The sequence below is a fragment of the Capsicum annuum genome, chromosome 10 (genome assembly GCF_002878395.1).
Source record: "Capsicum annuum cultivar UCD-10X-F1 chromosome 10, UCD10Xv1.1, whole genome shotgun sequence".
Taxonomy (NCBI): domain Eukaryota; kingdom Viridiplantae; phylum Streptophyta; class Magnoliopsida; order Solanales; family Solanaceae; genus Capsicum; species Capsicum annuum.
Window position 1 is genome coordinate 13,669,638 of NC_061120.1, and position 27,120 is coordinate 13,696,757.

Consider the following 27,120-nt stretch of genomic DNA (forward strand, 5'->3'; position numbering starts at 1 on the left):
ATATAGAACACAAAATACAACAAGTAAAACTTTTGAAGGGATGAATATAATAATATAAGTAAAAGACAAAACAATATGTAAAGACACCAGTTGTGACTCCAAATCAAATAAAATCACACTTCTACTCTTTAGTTCTGAATAAGATGGTATTACCAACTTTCATTAAACACTACAGGCTATGTGGATCCGATTAATACTCGATCGGCTAAGCCCCAATCCATGTTTTCTACATGAATCGAGAATAAAATATTATGTCCAACATTAACCTTATAGAGGAAAAAACTAAGGTAGTCTAATTAACGATCAACCTTCCCTATGTCGGCAAAATACAGGTTTCGGGTGTAGAGCCATTTGGACTTGCACCTTCTTGGTTAATCATCTAATTCTCTTTAAGACTAAGTTTTGGAACTTTCACATCATTAAACATCATCAAACCAATTTCCTTTCTATTAAGGGCATAGACCAATGTTGGTATCATCATACCAAGACTTGCAAGTCATCTACTCCATTAATCATATAACCATAAGGTTCATTTTCATAGTATCATGCCCAAATCATTATCATGAAACATTAAAGGTCCTTTGTCTGGTCATTTGAAAACATGTATGTAAATCATTATTGAGTTCTTCATAACAACGTAAAAATAATTTCAAAATATAGTACATTCAATGACACAATGGACGGGATAATAATGTTATTTCTATCAAATTCTAAAATTTCAAGAGACTCCATATTCATAGCTTAAATGTTTCATACTTTTGACATTTAATTTAAAAATATAAGGGTTCACCATTTTCAAATAACCAATTTAGTGTCAAAACCCCATTGCATGTTTAAAATTTCACCCGTAAAGTAAAGAGGAAAATTTACATAAACTTTCATAATGGAACCCTTATCCATAGTTTCAAATCACCAACACAATATTACATATTCAATAGTTTAAATTTATAATTCATTTTTAATTGAAATAGGAAATGTTTGGCATGTCTTTAGATGGAGGGAATTTAAGGAAAACTTGACCTTGGGGTTCTCCTATTAGAGTTAACTTTCTCCTCCACTTAGAGAATAAAAGAAGAGAATTTTACTATCTCTTTAGGGTGAATGGGGCTTAGGGAGAATATAATAGAATAATAGGGGATGGTTTTCAGTACATAAGGAGAAAATACCCTTGAAACTAGCTTAAAAGTATGAAGTCCCATCAGGTAAATAAAGGGGGGTGCGGCGCACACCCCATTGCGTGGCCCACCCACGTATGGCGTTGGCCAATTGTGAGCCTATCCCTGTACAACATAGGGACATCGCAAGGCTAAGGAAGTAGCTCCTCACATTGGCTCGTTCATTGTGAAGCCTATCCACAACCTCCCCCATCTATTGCACGATCTTATTTCACGTCCTAAAACTATCCTTAAGTTCCCAAACTCATCCCAAAATATTTACCACTCACTCTATGGGTCAAATAGGTTTATTTTTTAGATTTAATTGATACGAGCCAACGGGGACTTACAGAGTAAGATTATATCTTTTGAGGTGAATGCAAAGAAGTCCAAGCCATAATCAAGCCTAGAGCTCAAAGATGCATTCTGTGGACCCCTTTTAGGCTTCTAAGCCCACAATGCCGCATATGGATAATTGCTTGGAGGGCATGAAGTATACTTTGAAGAGACCATGTGGGTTATTTTTTAACTAAATACTTTTGGGATATTTATTGTAATAGGATATCTTAGGCAAAGGCAAAACACTAAATAAATGCCTTAGTCATTTCTTTTACAACTTTGATGATATTTTGAGTGAATCTCTTATGAGTAACTTGCAAGCTTGGATTAGCTTATGTTGACAACTTGTTTAGAAATGTGGGTTGCTTGGGAACTCGATTCCCTTGAGATCTATATAAGAAATAGGTGTTTGATTCTACTAGTTTAGGGGTCTTTGGGTTTGATACACCCATTGGTTCTTAAATCTTTATAGTCTCTTATGTCAATTTATCTATCTTTAGTTTCTTGCCTTATTTGAGTTTTGTTTCTTTGTTAGTCTTCATCTCACTTAGGCCGATTCTCTATCACTAATCAAGCATGAAAACTTATGGGGCATTACATTATCCATCACTTGGGATCATTTGTTACTGAATGATGATTTAGGACACATTTAGCATGATTTAAGGAAAAATATTAAACAATAAGAGTAAGCTTAGGGTTAATACCTTTTATGACTTTGTCTGAAGATTTGAACAATGAGGGATATCTAGTCTGCATATCATATTCTAATTTCCAAGTAGCTTCCTCTTCCTTTTGATTCCTCCATAATACTTAAATCGAAGTTATATCCTTGGTTCTCAACTTCCGAACTTTCCTATCCAAAATCTCTATAAAACTTTCTCGTATGACAAAAAATCTTTCGTACCAATACTCTCTTCATGGACAATAAGGGAATGGTCACCCATACATTTCTTAAGCATAGATTTATAGAAGATGGGATAAATTGATGCTAAAACCATAGGCAAATCCCACTCATAGGCAGCATTACCAAACTTTCTCAAAATCTGGTAAGGACTAATGTAGAGAGGACTCAACTTACCCTTTTTCCCAAACCTCATCATTTCTTTTATTAGGGAGACTTTCAGGAACACCCAATCACCAATTTCAAACTCCAACTCTCTTTTCCTTATATTGGCATATATCTTTTGGCGACATTAAGTGGTTTTAAGTCCATCTCTAATCACTTTAACCTTTTCCATTTCTCGATGTACAAAGTCAGGCCCAAAAAGTCTAGTCTCGTCAACCTCAATCCATCCAATCGGGGACCTACACCTTCTACCATGAAGAGCCTCAAATGGTATCATCTGAATGTTGGAGTGATAGATATTACTGTATGCTCTATAAAAGGCAAATGGTCTACCCAGAAACATAGGCCCTTAGCATATCCTCCAAAGTTTGAATCGTATGCTCTTCTTGTCCTTCCATTTGAGGATGGAAAGTAGTGTTATAGTTCACCTGTATGCCCAAACCCTTCTAAGAATATCTTTAAAATTAGGAAGAAAATTGCATACATCTGTTGAATAGGATGGACATGGGATCCTTATGCATCCAAACAATCTCATGAATATATAATTTTGCATAAGCCTCTCCAAATAATTTGTTCTTATATGCAGAAAATAAGAAGACATAATCATCCTATCAAAGAGGACCCAAATAGAATTGTATTGATTTCAAGAACACAAGGCCTATTAAAAACCATGTTAATCATACCCCCCTTCCACATGGGAATAGCTATATCTTGGGATATGCCACCAGGCCTCATATGTCTAACCTTAACTTAATGAAACTGTAAGCACTTAGGAACAAAATCTAAAACGTCCCTTTTCATGTTATTCCACCAATACATCTACTTTAATTCATGATACATTTTAGTAGAGCTGGGATCAACAGTATACCTGGATACATAGGCCTCATTCAAGATCCTCTCTCGCAGTCCATCAGCATCGGGAACACAATTTTTCTTGATACCATAATATATCATCTCCTCTAATTTCAAAAGCCAAAAAAATTTGTTGACCAATATCTTTCTTGATTTGCATCAATATGGGGTCACTAGCTTGCTTCTCCTTAACCTCAGCATACAAAGATGACTTGGCCACTATATGAACAATCACCCTTTCATTCTCAGAGTCTAAAATTCGAACTCCAAAATTAGCAAGCCGATGGATGTCATTTACCATATCTTTTTTTTTTGCTTCTCAACATTAGAAAGACTTTCTATAGACTAAGAGCATCAGTAACAACATTACCCTTCCTTGGGTAATAGTGCAAGCTCATGTCATAGTTCTTCAATAGCACAAGCCACCACCTCTGCCTGAGATTCATCTCTTGCAGTGTGAACATCTACTGATGACTCTTACGATCAGTAAAAATGTCTACATGTACCCCATATAGATAATGGTGCCAAATCTTAAGTGCAAATACCACAACCGCCAATTCAAGATTATGGGTGGGGTAATTCTTCTTATGAACCTTAAGTTGTCTGTTGTATAAGTACACAACCAAGTCCTACCTGGGATGCATCATAATAAACCACAAATCCCTCAGTTCCATTGGGAAGTGTCAAAATAGGAGTCGTAGTTAAGTAGTCCTTCAGCCTCTCAAAACTGCTCTCACAAGCATCGAACTACGGGAATTTCACCTTTTTTTAGTTAACTTAGTGGACCAACTATAGACGAAAAACTTTCCATGAACCTCCTATAGTAATTCGCCGGACCCAAGAAACTCCTAAGGTCATTTAGAGTCGTTGGTTTGGGCAATTTTTTCACTACCTCAATATTTAGGGATCAACCTTAATTCCTTCGCTAGAAACAATATTCGACAATAAATCTACAACACTAATCCAGAATTCACATTTGGAAAATTTGGCATACAAGTTTTTGTCCTTAAGGGTCCAAAGTATAATTCAAAGGCGATTGGCATATTCCTCCTCACTTTTGGAGTACTCTAAAATATCACTAAAGAATACTATGATGAATAATTCCAAAAACTATCTAAATCATTTATTCATTGGATCCATAAAGGTTGCAGCTGCATAAGTAAGGACATAACCTAAAATTCATAACGACCATATCAGGTTCTAAAAGTGATCTTAGGAATATCATCTTCCCTAACCTTCAACTAATGATAACCCAAAGTCTATCTCCCTATCCAAAGGAATTTTTGGGAAGATCATCGAGGAAGACTTTGCGAAACTCATTAGCTACAAGAATAAACTGTAGTGAGGGGTTTTTAGAATTAAATTTTGGACTCATACTAGATAATACAAACATGCTTTAGATATCAACCTTCGATCCGTAAGATAAGAAATAAATTTTCCTTTTTGTTTTAGGGAACTACCCTCCCATTCAAAGACTGGTTCATTTGGAAAATGAAAACTATTTTTTCTACTTCGACAATCCAAGGTATCATAACAAGAGTGGAGCCAATCCATTCCCAGGATTACATTAAAATATACCATATCAAGCTCTACTAGAGCCACTATAGTATCCTGATGAAAGATAGACACCACATAATTTTTATAGACCCCTCGAGAAATAATGGAATCACCAACAGGGGTAGAAACTGAGAAGGGTTCAAAAATATTTTAGAGATCAAAACAAAAATTAATAGCCACATAAGGTGTCATATAAGATAGAGTAGAACAGGGTCAAGTAGTGCATAAGTATCACCAGAGAAAACTCGTAACATACATATGAAAACATATGGTAAGTCCTCAAAATCCTAACAAGTAGATAAGGGGTACAAACGGTTGCGACCCCTGCCTATACTAGAAGTAGTGCACTTCGCAATTGGGGCTAAAAAAGTAATAGTTGAGGCCTTGCTGCCCCCAAGTATTCCCTTTGCATTCATACACTCCCTCTAAATATGACCAGGATGTCCACAACTATAACATACCCCTTTTTCCAAAAGATATTTACCATGGTAAACTTTTCCACAAGTGGAGCATGGAGCATAGAAGGATGTCGACTGGGTCACACTAGCCTAAGACGGAGTACCCTGCATCTTGGGGCCATTGTTAGGCTGAAATCACAAGTCGCCTAATGATTTAACGGCAAGTGCACTATATGATGATTGAGCATTACCCTAAGGTTTCTTCTAAAGCCATCCTTTTCCCCACTTACCACAATTTTGCTGGTTTACATCATGATCAGTTGGTCTGACCCTCTTGATCTGCCTCTTCTCATCCTCTGCCTATTTCTTCTTTTTATTCTCTACCTATTATATGTACACTATCAACCTAGATATGTTTTGTCACTATTCAACAACACCCCCTTACATTCTAACACCAAATCATTAGAAAGGTCAGAAGGTAAGTTCCTCATGTAAAACCTTATATTAGAAACCAACTCTAGATCATAATGAGACAATTGAGTGAACTCAAGGCACACTCTTTAACACTCATCCTCCCCTACTTTAGATTCATAAATACTTCAGCCTTAGCTTCTCTCAACTCTTGAGGAAAGAAGTGATCAAGGAAGGTGTCAAAGAACTCTTCCCACATAGCAGGCATGGTATCGTCGTGTCTTATTTCCTCTTACTCATCATACCACTAATAAGTTACCCCTTTTAATTTATAGGCTAAAGAATCTACCCCTTCAATATCATGCATAACTCTACATATTTTTCCATCTCATCTCTTGAGGATCTTCCTCAACCTTGGAGCCTATAAAATTTAGTGTGTTTAGTATCATGAACTAATAAACCCGAGTAACATCTGACGAACCAACAGTAGAGTCAGTACTACCTAACTGGCGGCACTGTACCGGCACAATTTATGTAAGCATGTGGATGGACTATCTAAACTCTATATTAGAAAATTTATCCTGAGGGGCCTGGGTATAGGAAACACTGGTCCTAGGAACCTACGAAGGACTAGTCTAGATTGGTGGAACCCTAGTAAGAGTATAGGTATTAGTAGTATAGACCCATTTCTAGTACGCATTTCATGAGTAGGCAAAACCTCTTCAGCATTTGCCCAGCAAGGACGGAGGTTCCAGCTGAAGCACTTTGACCGTAAGTTCTCCTTGGAGGGATGATTTGAAGTGTGGGAGAAAATTTAGGAGTTAGAAGAATTCACTTGGAATTAGACTCTAGCAAAAACTAAAACATGAACAAAAAACAAAAATATTCCTAAATGTCTTGCAGCCTCTCCTTTATAAGTATGGCGCGGTACACACCCATAAAAGAGACTCTACTTGACAGGCTTTGTAGATACCTTGGGACCTGAACCATGCTCTAATATGAAATTTATCACGACACGAACTGATGTTTTGGCCATGACAGGCATTCCAAACCATTGAAAGCCCGAGGATACCTCTTATCATTAATCATAAGCATATCATAGATAAAGTATGGAAACAGAGACATGTAAATGAAGGTTAACTTAATGAAATAAAACTTAAACCAATACTTATAAATGTAATATTTGTCTACAATAGTCTGTAAAGTCTCTAACAATTCAAACAGAAGATCCAAAGCTGGAACATGGCCTCGACAATACCATAAAGCAATATTTAGAGACTAATAAAAGAAAACATAGGCCTCCTAGATGATCGGGGGTTATCCACGCGCTATGCATGATCTACTGTGATATGGTACCACATAAGTGTGCTTTCGAACCTACATCATAAAATGATGCAGCCACCCGGAGATGATTAATATGTGAAATGTATTGGCATATAGAACACAAAACACGACAAGTAAAACTTTTGAAGGGGTGAATATAATAATATAAGTAAAATATAAAACAATATGTAAGAACATCAGCTAGGACTCTAAGTAGAAGAAAATCACACTTCTATTCTTTAGTTCTAAACAAAATAGTATCACCGGCTTTCATTAAACACAATGAGATATGTGGATTCCATCAATGCTCGACTGGCTAAGTTTCAATCCCTATTTGCAGCATGAATTGAGATTAAAACATTACACAACAACAACAACAACAAACCCAGTATATTCTCACCAAGTGGGGTCTGAGGAGGGTAGAATGTACGTAGTCCATACCTACCTCTAAAGAAGTAGAGAGGCTATTTTCGATGAGATTAAAAAATCATGGCCAGAAATTATCCTCGTAGAGAAAAACATAAGGTCTTACATCCTTATTTCAGCAGAACACAGGGGTTTCAGGTGTAGAGCCATTTGGACTCGTACCTTCTTGATTAACTATCTAATTTTATTTAAGCCTAAATTTTAGCACTTTTACATCATTAAAATAATTTTCTTTCCATTAAGGGCATAGACCAATGTCGGTATCGCCATACCAAAACTTGTAAGTCATTTATTCAATTAACCATTTAGCTATAAGGTCCATTTTCATTGTATCATGCCCAAATCATTATCAAAAAACATTAAAGGTCCTTTGTCCCATCATTTGAAAAACATTTATCTATATTATTATTGAGTTCTTCATAGCAATGTCAAAATAATTTTAAAACATAGTACATTCAATGACACAAGGGACGAAAAACAATGTTATTTCTTATCGAATTTGAAGCTTCCAAGAGATTCTATATTCATAGCTTAAATGTTTCATACTTTCAACATTGAATTTCAAAATATAAGGGTTCATCATTTTCAAATAGCCCTTTTAGTGTCAAAACCCCAAACACATATTTAAAAATCCACCCTTAAAGTAAAAAAGGAGAATTTGCATAAACTTTCATAATGAACCATTAGCCCTCATTTTAAATCAGCAACACAATAATACAATTTAATATGTTAAATTTATAATTCATACACTGATTGAAATAGGGAGTGTTTGACTTGCCTTTTGATGGAGGGAGTTTGAGGAATGCTTGACCTTAGGGATCTTCTATAGAGTTAACTTGCTCCTTTGACCTATAGAGGAAGAGAAGAGAATTCTGTTATCGCTTTAGGGTGAATGGAACTTAGGAAACACATAATAAAATAATAGGGGGTGGATTTAAGTGCATAAGGACCAAAATACTCTTAAAACTATCTTAAAAATATGAAGTCTTATTAGGTAAAAGAGGGGGAGAGGCGCGGAGGTGCTTACCCCATCGTGTGGCCCACCCCCATACAGCATAGGACAATTGCGAGCCTAGCCCTGTGCGGTGCAGGGCCATCACAAGGCTTGGGTTGTAGGCCCTCATGCTAGCTCATGCATTATGGGGCTAGTACATAACCTCTCCCATGTGGTGTATGATCTCATTTCACGTCCTAAAACTATCCCAAAGTTTTCAAACTCATCTAAAATTTTTACCACCTACTCTATGAGTCATATGGGTTCATTTTTGAGCTTTAACCGACATGAAAACTTACGGGGAGTTACAGCGGAGGTTGCTTAAAATCAATGATATGGGATGTGTTGTGGAGGTTTCAACTTATGTCCATCTAGATCAAGAGTACTTCACTTTTTGAACATTTGTCGTTGCTTCAAATCACTAAGTATCAATTCAAATTGAAAGATATTGACACTTAAATACATGCTCCTTTCTTTTGCCTAGAATTTACTCCTTTACTTTGTCTTTGCATTAGTGAGAATTGTGGAGTTAATTCTACCTTAAAGCCTTTTGTGTGATACAAGGAATAAAGAAAAATAAAAAGTATGTTACCAAGAAGATAAACCTACATATCTGTTCAAAATGAAAAACCAAGAATTTGTAACATTTGATTTAGTGGTACTTTAATTTAATGGTACTTTAATACCATTAACTTTCATCTTCATTAGTTTTTTGCATCCCTATATAAATCATATTTCTTTGGTGTATACAAGACAGACCAAAAAAGAAATACCACATCAAAAGGAAAGAAAGAAAGAAAACATCTTTCTCTTTTCCTCTTCTTCTTGATTTATTTTGGGCAATTGATTTGGGCAACCTCCACATTTTCAGCCATGAATGCATATGTCTGAAAGTAGTTGTGGAACTTTGGAGAGCGAAAGCGACCATCTATAATGGTTTGCACCAGAATCGAGTAGAAATAACTTTCAAGGCAATAGCTTGCCACAACATAATATTTGTGACTATTATTATTATTATTATTATTATTATTATTATTATTATTATTATTATTATAGTAATATTGTAGTATTTTACCCATCACTAATTAAATTCAACACGTCCATTTAACACCCCTAAGATTAATAGTATTCCTACGAAAAAGTTTCAGAAATAGCGATAGTTTGAAGTCTAATTACCAAACATAGCTAAAGTTTGAATGATTACCAAACATAATGAGAGATGCTGAAATTCACTCTGTATTTGCACGATACAATAGTTTTTAAAATCTTTATGTATCAATAATACAATAATTCGCTATACAAAGAGAATAGTTATATTACTAATATGTAGCGAATTCTTCTATCACAACTACGAAATGAATTTCAAAAATTGTTATTTGACTGATACAGAGCGAATTTCAAAAACTCGGTGACTTCATTTGCATCAAATCAAATCCAATGCTTGGGAGTCTAAGAATGCAACATATTTTTCACTATTGTATATGGACATTGCAAAGGTTATCAGTGGATCGATGGGAGATAATAGAGGGGAATAGGGTGTGGGTGGATATTTTTTAAAATGAGTTAGATTTTTTTAGTGCGTGAGATTTGGTGACATGGAACTATTAAAGGCTAAGTACTCGTCATTTTTCACTTAGGCACCTCAAGTGGACATTGTTCTATTTTGACATCTCAAGTAGCCATAAAGTGTGTCATTATTTTGGCACCTTTTGCTGAGTTGATCAGGTGCGTGTATTGCACCTCCATGAAGGCACGTGAAATCCATTTTTCGGCTGATGTGGTGCCCAATTTGGCCCACCAACAATATATTAACTCATTTTCATTAATTTATATCTTTTTTCTTATTTTTATCCATCATTTTTGTCAATTTTAAGCTTATTTAGTGGTGACAATTATTGGAAGAGATTTAAAAATTAGATACATATTTAGGAGTTTTTCTTGCAAAAAATAATATATTAACTCAACACCTATCAATTTATACTTCTTTCACATTTTTATTCGTTATTTTTGTCAATCTTAATTTATTTAACAGTAAGAATTATTGAGATAAATTTATATACGCATTTAAAGGTTCGTGAAAATTAAATAATAAGCACCTTTTTTTAATCATTAAGGGAAAAATTGATGAAGAAAAATAAAAAATAAGCAACATCAACGAAGAAAAACTAAAAATCAAACAAAATAGATGAAGAAAAATTGAAAAATAAAGGTAAATCAGTGAAGAAAAATTGAATTTTAAAAAAATCAATAAAAAAAAATTGAAGCATAAAAACCAAGAAAAATCAGTGAAGAAAAATTGAAAATCGAAGCAAAATTGATGAAAGAAATTTAAAAATAAAGCTAAATCCGAGAAGAAAAATTAAAATCAAACAAAATCAATTAAAAAGACTAAAAATTAAAGCAAAATAGATGAAGCAAATCTAAAAAAAAAAAATGAAGTTAAATTCATGAAGAAAATCTAAAAATCAACTAAAATCAATGAAGAAAAATTAAAAATTGAAGTAAAATTGATGAAAAAATTAAAGATGACTGGGGTGCGGGGGTGGAAAGGGGGTGTGGGGTCTTTGAAGAAGATAAAGAGGGGAAGAAGAGTGGCGGGGTGAGTGGGGTGTTTGAAGAAAATATTAGCGGGGTGCGTGGTGGGGGTGAAGGGTGGGTGGGGTGTTTTAAGAAGAAGACTGGTGGGGTGGGTGGACTGGTGGGGTGGGTGGGGTGGGGGTGGCGGGCGGGTAGGTGGGGTGTTTGAAGAAGAAGGTTGGTGGGGTGGGTAGGTTAGAGGGAGGGGTATTTTGTTTTAAATTAATTATTTATAAATTATTTGGGTATTTTTTATTTAAAATTAATTATTTATAAATTATTTGGACAAAAATGACACGTGTCGGCATTTTATTCGTCACTTTCCACCTCAGCGGAGAGTATGTTTCACGCACTAAAATTATTTTGTTGATTCAACAAAATGTGTCAAAGTGACACACTTGAAGGCCGCTTGAAGTGTCAAAATAGAACAATCAAAATGGAACAATGTCCACTTGAGGTGTCTAAGTGAAAAATGATGCGTACTTAAGGGGGCTGCGTATAGGTTTTGCCACTATTAAAAGGTCATGCGACAAAGCTAGTTTTGCAAGGTGTGATTTGATGACATGGAGCTGGTAAGAGGCCAGGCAAAGCTGGTTTTGCAAAATTACTATTAAAAAATATTGGCATAGAAGAGTCATTTTTAATAGTTTCATGGCATATTTGAATCTTTTTCCTATAATATTAAGAATTTAATCCTCTTCTTTTCACATTTGTTGTTTTCTTGTTGCGATCTGTGGTTCATTTGTTATCCTTATCAACTTATAGGAAGTTGCTCGTTTCAGATCAGACCATAAATAAGATAAATATTTTTAATTGAATTTTATTTTCTACTTGGTAAAGAATGTATATTCATTTTAGTTGTCACTCTATAGCAGTACGAGTTCATGAGGGAAATAGGAAGTGACAAATTTGGCGTGGTTAGGCTCTACTGCCACACGCAATTCAGTGCAATGTGAGTAAATTCCATCAATGTTACTAATAAATTTGATGGTTTTCTTCGAGCATTCTCAAACAAGATTCCACGATGACGTTAATCCCTCAAGCATTATTAGAGAAGATTCTATCCTAAAAGAACATTAGGAAGATGACGTTAAATAAATGCAAGTTTCTTTTGGCTAAATTGAAGACCAACGACTTCTGAGATGAGGATAGTTTTGAAGTCTTCAAGATGGAACTGGCTACCAATATGATTGTTTTATCTTGGTTATTCTTTCAGATGGGTGATTATGATCCCGAAGAATAATTTTAATTGAAGAAAAGTTTGGGTTGGTGTCGAAAACTGAATGCTTCATTAATAGGAAATTATCATAAAAATGATTAAAATCAGATAATTGAGATAACGAAGAGAAGCTTTGTTATTCTACAATTTGAGTCAATATTGAATATATACTGGGAAAGTTGAATAAGCAAGGAAATGTTATAAGAAACTGTCTGGAACAAAAAAAAAAATGGAACATTAAATAGTCACACTCTATGTCAATGTATATGGACGATTGTGATTTGTAAAAGTTGCAAGGGAGCCATGGGTAGTGAGAAACATTTGGCATTTTTCAAGATCTCAAGATATATCCTGAATTTAAAAAATATTTCATTCATATCGTCCGTTAATAATTTATTTCAAATCAGTCTTTGTTGTTATCAATCTGCCTTATAATTTATCCTTGTTGGCTAACGAAAAATATATATATTGCCTTTTTTTTGACATTCCTCGTTTATCGTGTTGTTCTTGGTAACAAATTTGGACACTTTCTTTATCCCAATATTCTTAAGAATTCTTTTTGTGCTTTTCACAACTCCCCATCTCATATTAGTTGTCAAAATTCTATACATATTTGTCTTAAAATATTTGTCAATCTACTAAATTAAGATAAAATTAATTTTTTTTCTATTTAATATTTGTCAATCTACAAAATTAAGATAAAATTAATTTATGATTACTTCTGATGTTGGTAAATCGAATTTGCTATCGCACTTTACCAAAAACGAATTCAGTGAGCAATCTACCAAAAACGAATTCAGTGAGCAATCTAAGTCCACCATTGGAGTCAAATTCCGAGTCATCCGTGTTGACAAGAAGATTGTCAAAGCCCAGATCTGGGACACTGCTGGCCAAGAAAGGTACCCACCCCAATACCATAGTTGTATTCTCACCAAGAATCTAATCAAGAGTACTTAAATTTGAACTTATGAACCTTTGTTCAACATCTTTTCAAATACGAATCTAATCAGAGGTCTTAAATTTGAACTTATGAACCTTTCAATAGGAAGTGGATTTGTTCAACGTCTTTTCAAACACATCGAGGGATTCACATCAATCGGATGAGTGAGCTTCGTATACCGGAACGATTCACATCAATCGGATGAGTGAGCTTCGTATACCGGAAAATTAAACCTGAAAAAGATTAATTCTTGTCAATCACAAAGCAGTAATTGTATTCTTTTCTTGCTCACACGGTATTTGTTACCGATATTAGGCCCAATTAGTTTGAATTACGGGACAAGCCCAATTAGTTTGAATTACGGGATAAATTGACAAAGACAGTAATTGTATTCTTTTCTTGCTCACACGGTATTTGTTACTGATATTAGGCCAATTAGTTTGAATTACGGGACAAATTAAATCATGAGATCTCTGGTATAGAATGAAAGACTCAAATCCAACACCATTGATTAAGAATTAAACTGAAAGACTCAAATCCAACACCATTGATTAAGAATTAAACGATAGTTATAACTATATTTGTTACAAAGTCCCAATAGGGAATTTGTTTGTACGCAATGTGTTCTAGTTAAGATTTTCAAGAATGTCCGTCTCAGATCATGTCAAAAGCAACAAAATATGTAATATTCTTATGAGCAGTTGCATTTTATTGTTTTTTGACTAATTTCAAAATGAACCGAAGAAAATTGTCTTCTCAAATCTGGCGTAAAAATGAAAGTAACTCTTGTAAGAAAAAATTATAAAACTAAAACACATTGTGAACAACATAAAAAAAAAAAAAACAATCTTTTGTTTCTTTTTTTTTTTTTGGATGCAATGTTCTTTCACTTGTGGAGGAATTATTTCTAAATATTTTTTCGGCCATAAAAACAGGTATCGGGCCATCACAGGTGCTTATTATAGAAGAGCTGTTGGTGCCTTGCTTGTTTACGATATTACTCGCCACGTAACGTTTGAGAACATCGCGAGATGGCTCAACGAGCTCAGAGATCATACAGACCAGAACATTGTCGTCATGCTAGTAGGGAACAAGGCAGATCTCCGCCACCTGCGTGCTGTTCCCACTGACGAATCAAAGGGCTTTGCAGAAAGAGAGTACCTTGTTCATGGAAACTTCTGCTCTTGAGGCACTGAAGGTTGACAAAGCTTTCACAGAAGTGTTGACACAGATTTACCCGGTGGTTAGCAAGAAGGCTCTTGATGCAGGAGAAAATTCAGTGTCTTTACCTGCGGAACAAACGATCAACCTTGGAAACGATGCATCTGCTGTTAAGAAGGGTGGTTGTTGTTCCGATTGAGCAAGGATCAATCACTCGCTACTACATTCTCAGAATGCACGCTACTACATTCTCAGAATGCAGCTGTGTGAACTGAAATGAAATGCAGGACTGCCGAGAATTTCAGATTTCCTGTGCAAATATTGTATAGCACTCCTCGCTTTATGACTCTACGTTAGTGAAAAGAAAAAATCGAGGAACAATAGTGGGGGAAATGGGGGATGAAAGTAAAATTTTGCTTAAGAACCATTTATTTTATCTTTTCGTAAAGTATAAATTGGCATTAACAACATTTCAGTTGTGGATATCGTATAGTAGTATTATCAATGGTACAGAATGTCAACTGACAACAACTCAAAACTACAGCATTATTGATATCCGCGTTTACTTTACAGGAAATATGCATCAAAACTCTTCTCAACGAAACAACTAGGGATACAATGGTTCTTCTTGTTGTGTTGTTGAACTAACTGCATGACACAAAGGTGGAAGGAAAAAGGAATACTTGAGACTTGCCTGGACTCTCAGCAGGGACCAATAGACATTGGTCTCGTACACATCCTATTACAATGTTGGTTTTATGCCAGAAGTAGATACAACTGAAGTTGCCAAGGAATTACGTGTTAGGAGTGCTTCCACTTCCATCCACATAGAGCTTGCAGAACAGAAGTTTAAGAAGCCTGGCAGCTGGGGGTTAGGAGGAGAGGGAGAAACTTCAGCTATTCATGGCTATCTTATTTGATAGGGTAAAGAGTGCAGCTCCGCAAAACTGTGACATCCAAACAACAAAAATACTCAGAAACGAGAACTATATTTTTGCTCAACAACACTACTTTGAATAAATAACCAAACAAAACAAAAAAGAGAGAATTACGTCATTCAAATGGTGCAAGTTCTATTGTGTTCTTGTCCTCCAAATTTTAAGAAAATAGTAAAGTAACGACAGAAGAACACGCTGTTTTATTCATGACTTTTTCCTATTCTATGAGCCCTCTTCATTATTATTTCTGCTTTTTTTATAAGGTCAAGTTTATTTGTACTTATTTTTATTTACAGTATCACGACTCCTCAACAATATTAACCGTCGTTAACGTTGAGAACATTTGAGACATGTTCATGGTAAAAGCTAGCATACGGTTCAAGTCTTGCAAAATACCAACACCAAAACTACAACTTCAGCTTGTCATTACTCATTACGACCCGTAAACTGTTGTACTCAACTGCTCTACATCAGGTAAGGTCAAAGTATGGCTAGAGAAGGCTGCATTTACAAGCTTAGTCAATTAAAAGCATTTTATTTAATCCACCTTCGTTCGGTTTTGGAAGCAAGTTCACTCCACCCTTTTTATATGGGAAACAAGAATCCAGAGAGCTATTAATTCGCTAACTCATTTTCAGTTCCTTCACCCGAACTACCTTAATTCAAAATAGACAAGACGAACAAATAAAATGCATTAACTTTAAAGACAAGGAAACAAAATAAACTCGTAAGCTTATCATCATTCCTGCTATTTGTCCCCTAATGATTCAACAAATAATGGCCCCATATGGGTAATGAATTGAGAATGTGCTATGCCAGTTCATGCTAAAACATAATATGTGTGAGGAACCAAAGTTGAGAGCTGAGGAGGGAAGAATTAGAGCAATTCAGAGAGACAGTAGTTAGGAGCGATTTACAAACAAAGGATGGCAACATTAGCTATCTAATGTGGTAATGACATCACACCTTCTCTTTGGGAAAAGCATGAAACTTGTAGTAGACTCAGAAGAAGTTGTCAAGGATAAGGTCTAGACAGGAACCAAATCATTAGCACTTTGGATGATATTTCATCAGCAATATATCGACCAACATTTAGGGGGTCAATAGAATTTATATGCATAGCCGTTCGTCTAAGTGGTGGAAGCTAAAAGATGGTGGTGATTAAAGTAATGCAACACAACATCAGGCCGTGATGGAGATTGAATTCTCTGTCAGTAAAGAGTCAGCTCAAGAGCTTCCATGTATAATATGCTGCTTGGAATTACTATTCGCTTGCTGCTTCCCAACTGAAAATCAACATGCACTAGGCAGCACATTCAGAATTAGATTAATTGTACACGCTTATTTGCTCCTTCACAAATACAAAGAGCAAAGCAAGCTATGTTCTGTTGTCACCGAGATAGAATAGGTAAACAGAAAAGCACAATTGGATAAATTTTAAATGTTATATTCAAAAAAGGAAATGAAACTATAAAGTTCCGGAAATGGATGAGCAATCACGGAGAGGATTTTGGCATATGATTTCTCAAACAGAAATGATAAGGCATTGGTAAGAACGCCTGATCTTTTATAACTAAAGGACAGTAGGCTTATTATATGAGCATGTACATACAAAGATCATAGATATTGCAACATTCCAGTTGCATATTCAGTTATTCACAAGAAAGAGAACATGTGGGGTTTATTTCTTTCTTCCCCTTAATGAGATGGCAGACGGCAAGAATGCTAGTCTTGGGCATAAAAGGGAATCAAACGAACATTAACTATCAAAAAGATTGTAACTTGCTAAGAAAAAGAGAGGGTCAGCGGTTTCACTTCTTTGTCCATATATGAGATAAAGGGTAAATAGATGAATGAAAGAAGATTCTGATCTTTCTTCTTCTCCTTGATGTATTGTCCAAAGATGACGACGACGACAACAACATACCCAGTGTATTCCATAGTGGGGTTTGGGGAAGGGTAATGTGTATGCAATCCATACCACTATAGATGAAGTAGAGAGGTTGTTTCCGATAGACCCCTGGCTCAGAACAAATAACAGTATAACAAACAAAAAAACATAAAAGCACACAATAAAATGGGATAACACACTGCTAGCTACTATAGGAAACAGACAACCATGAGATAATACTGTGAACTATTTATCCAAAATCATAGACACCATCACAACATACAAGAAACTCCAAATGCAGACAAAGCACTCTTATCTACCGTTACAAACGAACTCCTACACGCTAACCCTCTACCCTAATTCGCATCCTCCACACCTTCCTATCCAGGGTCATATCCCCTGTAACTGCTCCATCTCATGCCTAATCACCTCCCTTCAATATTTCTTCAGCCTACCTCTACCCCGCCTAAAACCATCGATAGTCAGTCTCTCACACGTCCTCATCACATGCTCGAACCAACGTAACCTAACTTCCCTCATCTTGTCTTCCACCGAAGCCACTCTCACCTTCTCCCGAATAATCTCATTTCTAATGCTACCTCTCTTGGTAAGGCCACACATTCATCGCAACATCCCACACATTCATCGCAACATCCCCATCTCCGTCACCTTCAACTTTTGGATGTGAAAGTTCTTAACTGGCCAATACTTCGCTCCATACAACATAGCCGGTTGGACTGCCACTCTGTAAAACTTACCTTTAAGCTTCAAAGACACCTTCTTATCACACAAGACTCCCGAAGCGAGCCTCCATTTCAACCACTCTGCACCAATACGGTGTGTGACATCCTTGTCAATCTCACTATTCCCCTGAATCATAAACCCAAGATACTTGAAACTCTCCTCTTCTGAATGACCTGAGAGTTCAGCTTTAACTGACACGTCAGCCTCATGCGACAAATTACTAAACTTACATTCCAAATACTATGTCTTGGTCCTGCTCAACCAAACTCTTTTAGACTTAAGGGTTTGTCTCTAAATCTCCAACTTATCATTAACTCCTTGTCGAACATACACCAAGCACCTCCCCTTGGAAACGCAGCGTCAAAGCATCCATCACCAAGGAAAATAAAAGCTGGCTAAGAGTTGATTCCTGATGCAACTCTGTCAAAAAAGGAAAGTACTTCGAATATCCTCCAACCGTCATCACACGAGTCTTCGTGCCGTCGAACATGTCCTGAATCGACCTAGCGTACACCACAGGTACCCCTCCAACCTCCAAGCAACTCCGCAGAATCTCCCTTGGGGACTTTGTCATACACCTTCTCAAGATCAGTGAACATCATGTGCAAGTCCCTCTACCTCTTCCGAAATTGCTCCATTGGACTCCTCATGAGGTGAATGGCCTCAGTAGTCGAGCGATCTGGCATGAAACTGAACTGATTCTTAGAAATAGTCACGATCCTCCTCATCCTCAACTTTACCACCCTTTTTCCAAACCTTCATAGTATGACTCAACAACATTACAGGTAATAACATCAAGCCTTTGGAGGCTAAAATGTACGAGAAACACTCTTATACTTGTTCTAGACTGTAAATACCATTACAGATGATATTCACTTAAGTTTTCTCGAATAGAGTTACAAAAGAGGGACAAAGGGACATTTTGGCAGTCAAAAATTCAGATACGAACGATAATTTTGTTTACCTTTTGAATGGTAAAGTTTGTTCTAAGCTTCCAAATTCAAGTGGTTAATCCACATTTACAATGTCTAATCCGTTTTCAAACAAACAAGAAACGTAGAAATAAACGCTTTGATGCTCCTAATCAAGCTTCTACCTTCTATCCATTCCTTAAGGATCAAATGGATAATCCTTAGAACACCCCTCCCGCCTCAAACTCAAACAAACCCTCAAGCCTACTAATTAAAAGGATGAATAGAAAATGAAATCATCAAGCATGCCTAAAATCCTGATTAAAGAAGAAACTCAACTTATAACAAGCGAACTTCAGCAGTATCATTCAAATTATAACAACTGAACTTCAGCAGTATCACTCAAAGAAAATTTACTTTTGGATCAGTGGACAAGAAAAAGTGAACAGATGGAGCATATACTCTTTAGTCTTTACCTAGTTTTCAAATATGTAAATTTTGTTTCAAACAACAACATACCCGAATAATTGCATGCCCAAATTCACAGTCAAAATTAAAATGTTCGACGCTCGAAATTCAAACTCTGCCACATAAACTAGAAAATAATAAGTATAATCTATTATTCATCAAAAGAAAACGAACTAAAAAAAAGGGGCAGCCTAGTGCACTAAAGCTACCGCTATGCGTGATGTCTGGAGAAGGGCCCTACCACAAGGGTGTATTGTACGTAGTCTTACCTTGCATTTCTACCAGAGGCTGGAAAAGACTTGAACCCATGATCCCCTCCCTGGTCACATGGCAACAACTTTACCAGTTACTCCACGGCTCCCCTTCAAGAAAACGAACTAAAATTAAGAGAAATTCAAGTCTTCAAGACGAACCCAAAATTGAAATTATCGTCATCATTAACTTCGCTTAACCTCCAGAACATCATGAGAAGACGAGATCGAGGACGAGGACAAAGAAACATTTTTACTATTCGCCTCTTCGTGTTTAAAATAAGGCAAAGGCTTTCCACATTTAATAATAAAACCAAGAGTGTAAAAAGAAAGCCCAACTAATGTAACGCCCCGAATCTGCTACCCGGAACGCTACACGGTACTAGCAATCCCGAAGGACCACAAGTTAACCCATGACTGATATCTGTAACTTAGCATTGCATAATATACTATATAAATGCAGAATAGAAGGGCTGAAAGGCCATAAGGTTCAAATATCTGGAAAAAAAAACATCACATCTGGAAACACGGTATAACAATACCAAAACTGAACTAAACTATCTGAACATACTAGTTTGAAAGCCTCTAAACTGTCTGAAAAACTGTGGAGTTGATGGGACATGTTCCCAACTAACTCCGTCTACTAAAACTGAAATAATGAAGTAATGAAATAATTATGCGATCCTCGAATGATGAGGACTCACTGCAAATCTACTGTTGCTGGCTAAATCTGAAGCTAAGTGCGATCGGGAAGTTGAGCGTCCGAACCTATGGTATAAAACACCATAGGGCACAAGAAAAGTATGCATCAGTACGTCTGAATGTAGTGGTATGCAAACTGAGGTAGGGTGAATGCATGGGGTTCATATGCATGAAAATACTAACTGATTGAATAACACGAACGTAAGAATACATGCATGAATACGTAACTGTAAATGAGATCGTGATAATACTGACTACTGAGTTTGAATACTGATAATATGAGTTTCGTATAGCTGATATACTGTTAACTGAGTGACTGTGTCTGACAGTCCTGATTCTGATGGAACTAGCTGAGTTCCGTCCTGAACTAAATGACTGTATCTGACAGTCCTGAATCAGAAGAACCATCTGAGTTCTTTTACTGAGACTAAGACTGAGACTGTGGGAAGTAGTCATCTAACCGACATGCTCCTTTCTTGTACAGAGTTAGGGTCCAATCTGTAACCCCAGTTGGAAGGGTGTCAATACCGCGCCACTGGTAAGGACAAGCTGTGAGTGACCCTCATTTGGCAGTGTCCCCAAAGGAGAACGGTGGGACCCTTAACTGGCAGTGTTAATCCACCTCAACAACCCTCAACTGTCAGTGTTGATGTCTCAACCTATGCTGGCTATATAGTTCTGGAACGCAAGGATTGCTTCTAAGGGTCACACCCTCAACGGTCAGTGTATGCCCTTATCCTTAGGTTCGCTCGGTGCTGAATCCTACTACCAACTAAATAGATACTGAACTAATTACATTGAGATGAACTGGACTGAGTTCACTGAGTTCCGTGGACTGACGGAATGTTACTGAATTCTGTTAACTGACTGAGTTCATGAGATTACTGAGTTTTCATGAGTCATGTGACTGACTGAATTCTACTGAGTCCTGAAACTAACTGAGAATACTACTGATCATGGCGTGACTGCGATTATTATGAAACTGACACTGGCTCTAGGCACACAGCTAAATTGTCGGGTACAAGTACCCCCAGGACTCAATAGCATGAAACTGACAAGACATGACACTTCTTGACACATGACCATAGTCAACAATTCATAGTACAATCATTGGGGATTTTCATAAAGTATTCGAATGCTATAAGCTTACACATGAATAGGAATGCATGTAAACATATCACAATTTCATAAGCCTAATCTCATGAGCATTACGTCGATCCATTACAAAGCAGGACAATAACGTGGGAGTCATATCGAACATAAGGGTGAAACATAGGTTCATCATTTTGGTCCCAATGGAGTCATAAGGCATGTTTCCTATTCTCTTAGGCATTTTATCAAACACCTTGCATGCATAAATAAAAGTTTAGGCATGGACATTAAATTAATTCTTCATGGTTACATAAATCAACACAATTTAGTATATTTCAATCCCCATGCTAGCATAAATTAATGAAAACACATTTAACGATTCCAACTTGGGTATCATACACAACATCAACATGATCATAATCATTCCACAACATAAACATCACAAATTTAAAATTGGATTCTTGGGTTTCATGGACGAAAGGAATCCATGAATGAACACTTGATATACGTGGGTGGATGATTTCTTGAAGATTGGTGGAAGAAAGCTTGAGTTCTTGACTTGGGATTAAGCACCTAGGGTTTCTTATTCTTGGGGATTGATCTTTGAGAGAAACCCTAATTGGATGTTGTGAATGAATAATGAATAATGAAGTTACAAGCTAGGGTCTGGTATATATAATTAGGGGTTAAAACGGGTGGAAAAAGACCCAAATACCCTTTTAAAAACGGCTTTAAATTGCTGAACGAGATCTGCGACGGTCCGTCGTTTTGACCGTCACACTCGGGCCAAAATAGGGACTCACTGCCTTAGTAGCGACGGCTTGGGCGACGGTCCGTTGCTAGCTCGACGGTCCGTCAACCTGTCCATCGCACCTTAGCCAGAAGATTGACCTACTGCCTTAGTTGCGACGGTTTTGGCAACGGTCCGTCGCTAGCTCAACGGTCCATCAACCTGCCCGTCGCACCTGGGCGGCTCTGATAGCTCTCAGTAAAACGTCCATAACTTTCTACTCCGATACCGGATTTGGACAAAATTAATATCGTTGGAAAGCTAATTCAATTTTCCACATGATAAAAAGTCAAAATTGAAAAAATTCTATCTAATTTAAACAATAATCATTTAGGAATTCATCACTAACTCTTCTAGAGACTAGATTTGACTTAAAGAAAGTTCGGGGTATTACAGCTAATATAGCAGTTCCCCAAGCGTGGGAATACCATTTGTTATATTGCTTTATCGCGAACCTCCATTGCTCTCCTGGTGTTGCAGCATCTGGATTCGATGGTCATGCGAGTTTAGAAAATGGAGACCACCGGAAAATTTATTTCTGGAATGGTGGACAAGTAAAAGTAAACGATGGTATGGGGATATGCAATTACAAGTGACAAATAAGTTTGTCAATTAAATGGGGTGTAAAAGTGACAAATTTTTCTGAGTTTTTTATTTTAACATTTTTGCTCCAACAACTATAAAAGTTGTTGTTCGACAACTGTTCGAAGTTGTAATGTAGTTGTCGAACAACTGTCTATAGTTGTTTGAGCTACTTTACCTATTAACTTAACTTAATAATACTGCGGGACCCAGAGGCATTCTCTACTCATTTTTCTGAAGGGAGGGGAGTATAATAACACTTTTCATGTAGTCTCCAAATATGTAAATTTTATTTTTAAAAATACCTTGCTTGAATTTACAGTCAAAATTAAACTGTTTTGACTCTCAAAATTCAAATTATGCCAAATAAATTGAAACGTGTAAAGAACAAGATCGAACAAAAATATTGAAATTACCTTCATCATCATCAACTTCTCTTAACCTCGGGAACACCATTAGAAGATGCAATTTTACTATCGGATTCTTCTTCGTGTTTAAAAGAGGGCAAAGGATTTCCGCCTTTGATAATCCAACCAAGTGCGTAAAAAGAAAGCCCAGCTAAAATTGCAGTTCCCCAAGCATGGGAATACCATTTGCTGTACTGCTTTATAGCGAACCTCCATTGCTCTCTTAGTGTTGCAACGTCTGGATTTGTACGGTCTGGTGGATTTGGAAAGTGGGGAGCGCCGGGGCCGGAGGAGGTGGCGGTGGAGATTTTGGGTGGATTTGTTGACGGCGGTGGAGGTAGGTTGTCGGTGGGTTTAGGGTTTTGATGATCCGACATGGTAAGAGATGTGGAAGCTGATGGAAGAGGTGATTAGAAGGCTTTAGCAATGAATACTGATGAAGGGGAACCTTGAATTGGATATCACTAATACTTTGTTTGGATGGTGGTTTTTCATAGTTTCGTAATGTATGTATGATATGATTTTGTACTTTATAGTATAATATAATATAGTAATATTTACGATTTGGCTTCTTTTTATTTTTTTCACGGTTCTATTTTAATTGGTGACATATGACACAATTAAAATTAAATAGATAAGATTTAATTATTTTAAAGTAAATTTCTAATTCTAATTATAATTTAGATAATAAATACATTATATATTTAATTTAAAAATTATTATAATTCTACAATTATCTTATATAAATATAACAACAAAGAGTCTTTTCTTCCTATTTTTTTTCATACGCATTGTCCATAAAAAATTTTTGTTTAATAATTAGCTATTTTATTTTCTTTAAAGTAGGTGAAATAAAGTAGGAGAAATATTCGACTCATCTATTTTAAATTAATTTTTTATCACCTTTTTTGAAAATTTTCTTTAAAATTAGATATTTTAGGTTCTTTAAAATAGGTGAAATAAAATCGAAAAAAAAAGAGAGAAATCTCTCATATTCTAAATTAATTTTTTTTGTTGTTTTTCTTTTTAAAAACTTTTTCTTTAATAATTATCTATTTTATTTTCTTTAAAATAGGAGAATTTGTACACTCTCCTATTTTACTTCGCCTATTTTTTTTTTAAAAAAAATAGCTAGTAATTATTAAAGAAAAAGTTCTCAAAATGCATTAAAAAAGTTAATTTAAATAGATATTAAAAGATGGACTATGCCTACGAAAAAAAATAGGAAGAAAAGACTTTTTTTTTTGTTATATTTATGGACAAGATAATATTTTGCTACGATTGTGGAATTATAATAATTTTTTAAGCTAAATATATAATGTATTTATTATCTAAATCAAGGTTAGAGATTTAATTTAGAATAATTAAATCTTACCCATTCAATTTGAACTATGTCATATGTCACCAATCAAGATAGAAACTCGGTGAAAATGGAGAGGAGTCGAATCCTAATATTAGATGGATTGTATCAATCACTACTATTTAATAATTGTTTTATTATTTGATTTGATGGTATGATATTATATCGTAACTGATAAATTGACTAAAATGCCTTTAATTATTATAAATAGGGATGTGCATCGGTCGGTTCGGTTCGATTTTATATGTTATTGGTTCGATTTTTTATTTTTAAATATGTAAAACCAATAACCAACCAATAAGATATTTTCTTATCGGTTCCGGTTTATCAGTTTTTGGTCCTTAACGGTTCGATTTTCGGTTTAACTAATAAGAAAATACTTATAGAATAGAAATAGTAACAACTAACATAAAAAAATTAAATCTTAGTTACCGCCAAAATCTTACGCAATACATTTTAGTTTACAAGAATCTTCAAACTTGAACTGAATGTTAGTTCGGAAAAAAAATTGAATCCTAATTATTGGAAGCTATAAATGCTTCAAGTTTTTCAATACAATAATAGTCGAGTTTTATATTGTGCCTTTGTTGCCCTGAATGGGTTAATACTTTATGAATCACTGAATTATCAATAAGTCGTGCATAATATATATATATATATATATATATAGAGAGAGAGAGAGAGAGAGAGAGAGATTTATATATATAACATAAATAGGAATATAAAATAATAATTTAGTGTGTCCTTATTGGGTTATCGGTTTAACCGATAACCCGGTAAGCTAAAATCGAAATCGAACCATTTACCCAATAAGATTTTTTATAAAACCAATAAGAAATCGTTAACTCAATAACCCAATACCAATAATCCAATAATATTTTTATCGGTTCAGTTTATCGGTCAATTCGATTTTTGCCTACCCCTAATTATAAATGTTAAATAAATTTCTTCTTGCTAATCTGTCACAAATTATGTCATGTAAACATATTAAGTTTTTAAATTCATATAAATGTTAATAAAATTAATACAAGAGCAGATCAAAATAAATGCAATCGAATTCATTTTTATCGTACTAAATTTCAATTTCTTTTGGTGTTTTGAAACATGACCACCAACGACAGATGTAAAGTTTGAATGCAGCTTTTGTATATTCTACGGGTGTTTTCGTTATGGAATGCAACGAAAAAAATTCTAGAAAAATAAATTATTTTTTACTTATTTTCTTGTGTTCGTTATGCAAATAAAAAATATTCTAAAAAAATATTTGTATATATTTAACACAAAATAACAAGAATGAATAGGATGGGGACAAGGGGGGATATGAAAAATTATGAATTTTTTGTTAAAAAAATATTTGAGGGTGGGGTAACGGTAGAGTAAGAAAAAAGTTGTAAACTTTTCAAATAATATTTTTTTTGTGGGCAGGTGCATGGGGTGGGGGGTGCGTAGGGGGCTAGTAGGAGGTGGTGGTAGGATAAGAAATTTTTTCTAAAACTTTCTGAAAAATAAAAGAATTGATTTGGGAGAGGGACTGGTAAGTGGTGGGGTAGGGATAGAGGTAGGGGTGAGTGAGCGTGGGGTAAGAAAAAAATTTTGAATTTCAAAAAAAAAATTGAAGTGGGGGTATGGTAAGGAGTGGGATCGGGGTTAACGTAGGGGGTGAGATAAGAAAGAAGTTTAAAATTTTCTTTAAAAAAAAATTAAAATAATTTTATTTTGGGTTGGGGGTTTGGGGGGGGGGGGATAGAATGGCTTGTGGGGTGAGGGTAGGAGATAGGAGGTGGAGTTAAATAATCTATATATATAATAAAGCAAAAAAGTTTGCATAAAATTATGCCAAGTGTCATATTAAGAACTAGCCAATGAGTACTTTGACAACAAAAATCTATTTTGTTGGCAACAAAATTTATTTTACTGATTAATTATTTATTTTATATATATATATATTTTAAAATTCTCATATTGTGGTAAAAAATATTGAATGAACACTATTATTTATGTTTATTCTATTATTTTACAATTCATATTGTGATAAAAAATAATTTGAATCGACTCCTATTAACCAATATTTGAATTTGATAAAAAATAATTTGAATTTGTGTTGACACCCAATTTTGACTCGTCTTTTTTTCCTTAATTACTTTTTTCGATGCTCCTCGGCCCTAGATATTTTTTTAAAAAAAATTAAATAAAAAATTAAATTCGTATTTTTGTTTATATTTCTACAAGTTTTAATAAAAAAGGAATTTATTTTCATTTATAAAATTATTTTAATTGAATATAATTAAATATTTTGACATCAAAATCGCAAAATATATATCTTTTGATAGTCGCATCCACATTCTTTCGAACTGTATTTTTGGGGGAGTATTGTGATCTTATATGTATATATTTTTTTACTACAAAAAATATATCTTTTACAAGATGTACATATATTTTTTATTTTTTATGTATTTTATTATATTCTTATTTTCACACATACACACATATATATATACATATATATATATATATATACATATTTTGTTAACAGAAAAGTCGCAAAAAATTAAGTCGGATATTTGTAC

At 35.1% G+C, this 27,120-nt stretch overlaps 2 protein-coding genes across 7 annotated transcripts; one reads left to right on the plus strand and one right to left on the minus strand.

Annotated features, from left to right (window-relative positions):
• Positions 1-13,373: 13,373 nt before the first annotated feature.
• Positions 13,374-14,616, plus strand: LOC107856462 (ras-related protein Rab11B). The gene is given in 2 exon segments (XM_047398506.1): positions 13,374-14,419; positions 14,421-14,616. Coding segments are annotated over 2 exon segments (486 nt in total). The 5' UTR covers positions 13,374-14,129.
• Positions 14,617-14,828: 212 nt separating this feature from the next.
• On the minus strand, positions 14,829-23,713 carry LOC107856464. 6 transcript variants are annotated; one of them, XR_007046101.1, is made up of 3 exons: positions 23,203-23,713; positions 19,639-19,731; positions 14,829-15,364 (listed from the first exon to the last, which is right to left on the minus strand). XR_007046101.1 is itself a non-coding variant. In XM_016701470.2 (2 exons), exon 1 carries the CDS (start codon positions 23,568-23,570, stop codon positions 23,214-23,216), a length of 357 nt encoding a protein of 118 aa, XP_016556956.1. In that variant the 5' UTR covers positions 23,571-23,711; the 3' UTR covers positions 14,829-15,364; positions 23,203-23,213. The 6 variants fall into 6 exon arrangements, 1 of the variants encoding a protein (XP_016556956.1); XR_001670561.2 differs by lacking the exon at positions 19,639-19,731 and adding an exon at positions 22,633-22,687; XR_001670559.2 differs by lacking the exon at positions 19,639-19,731 and adding an exon at positions 22,599-22,687.
• Between the last annotated feature and the right edge of the window lie 3,407 nt (positions 23,714-27,120).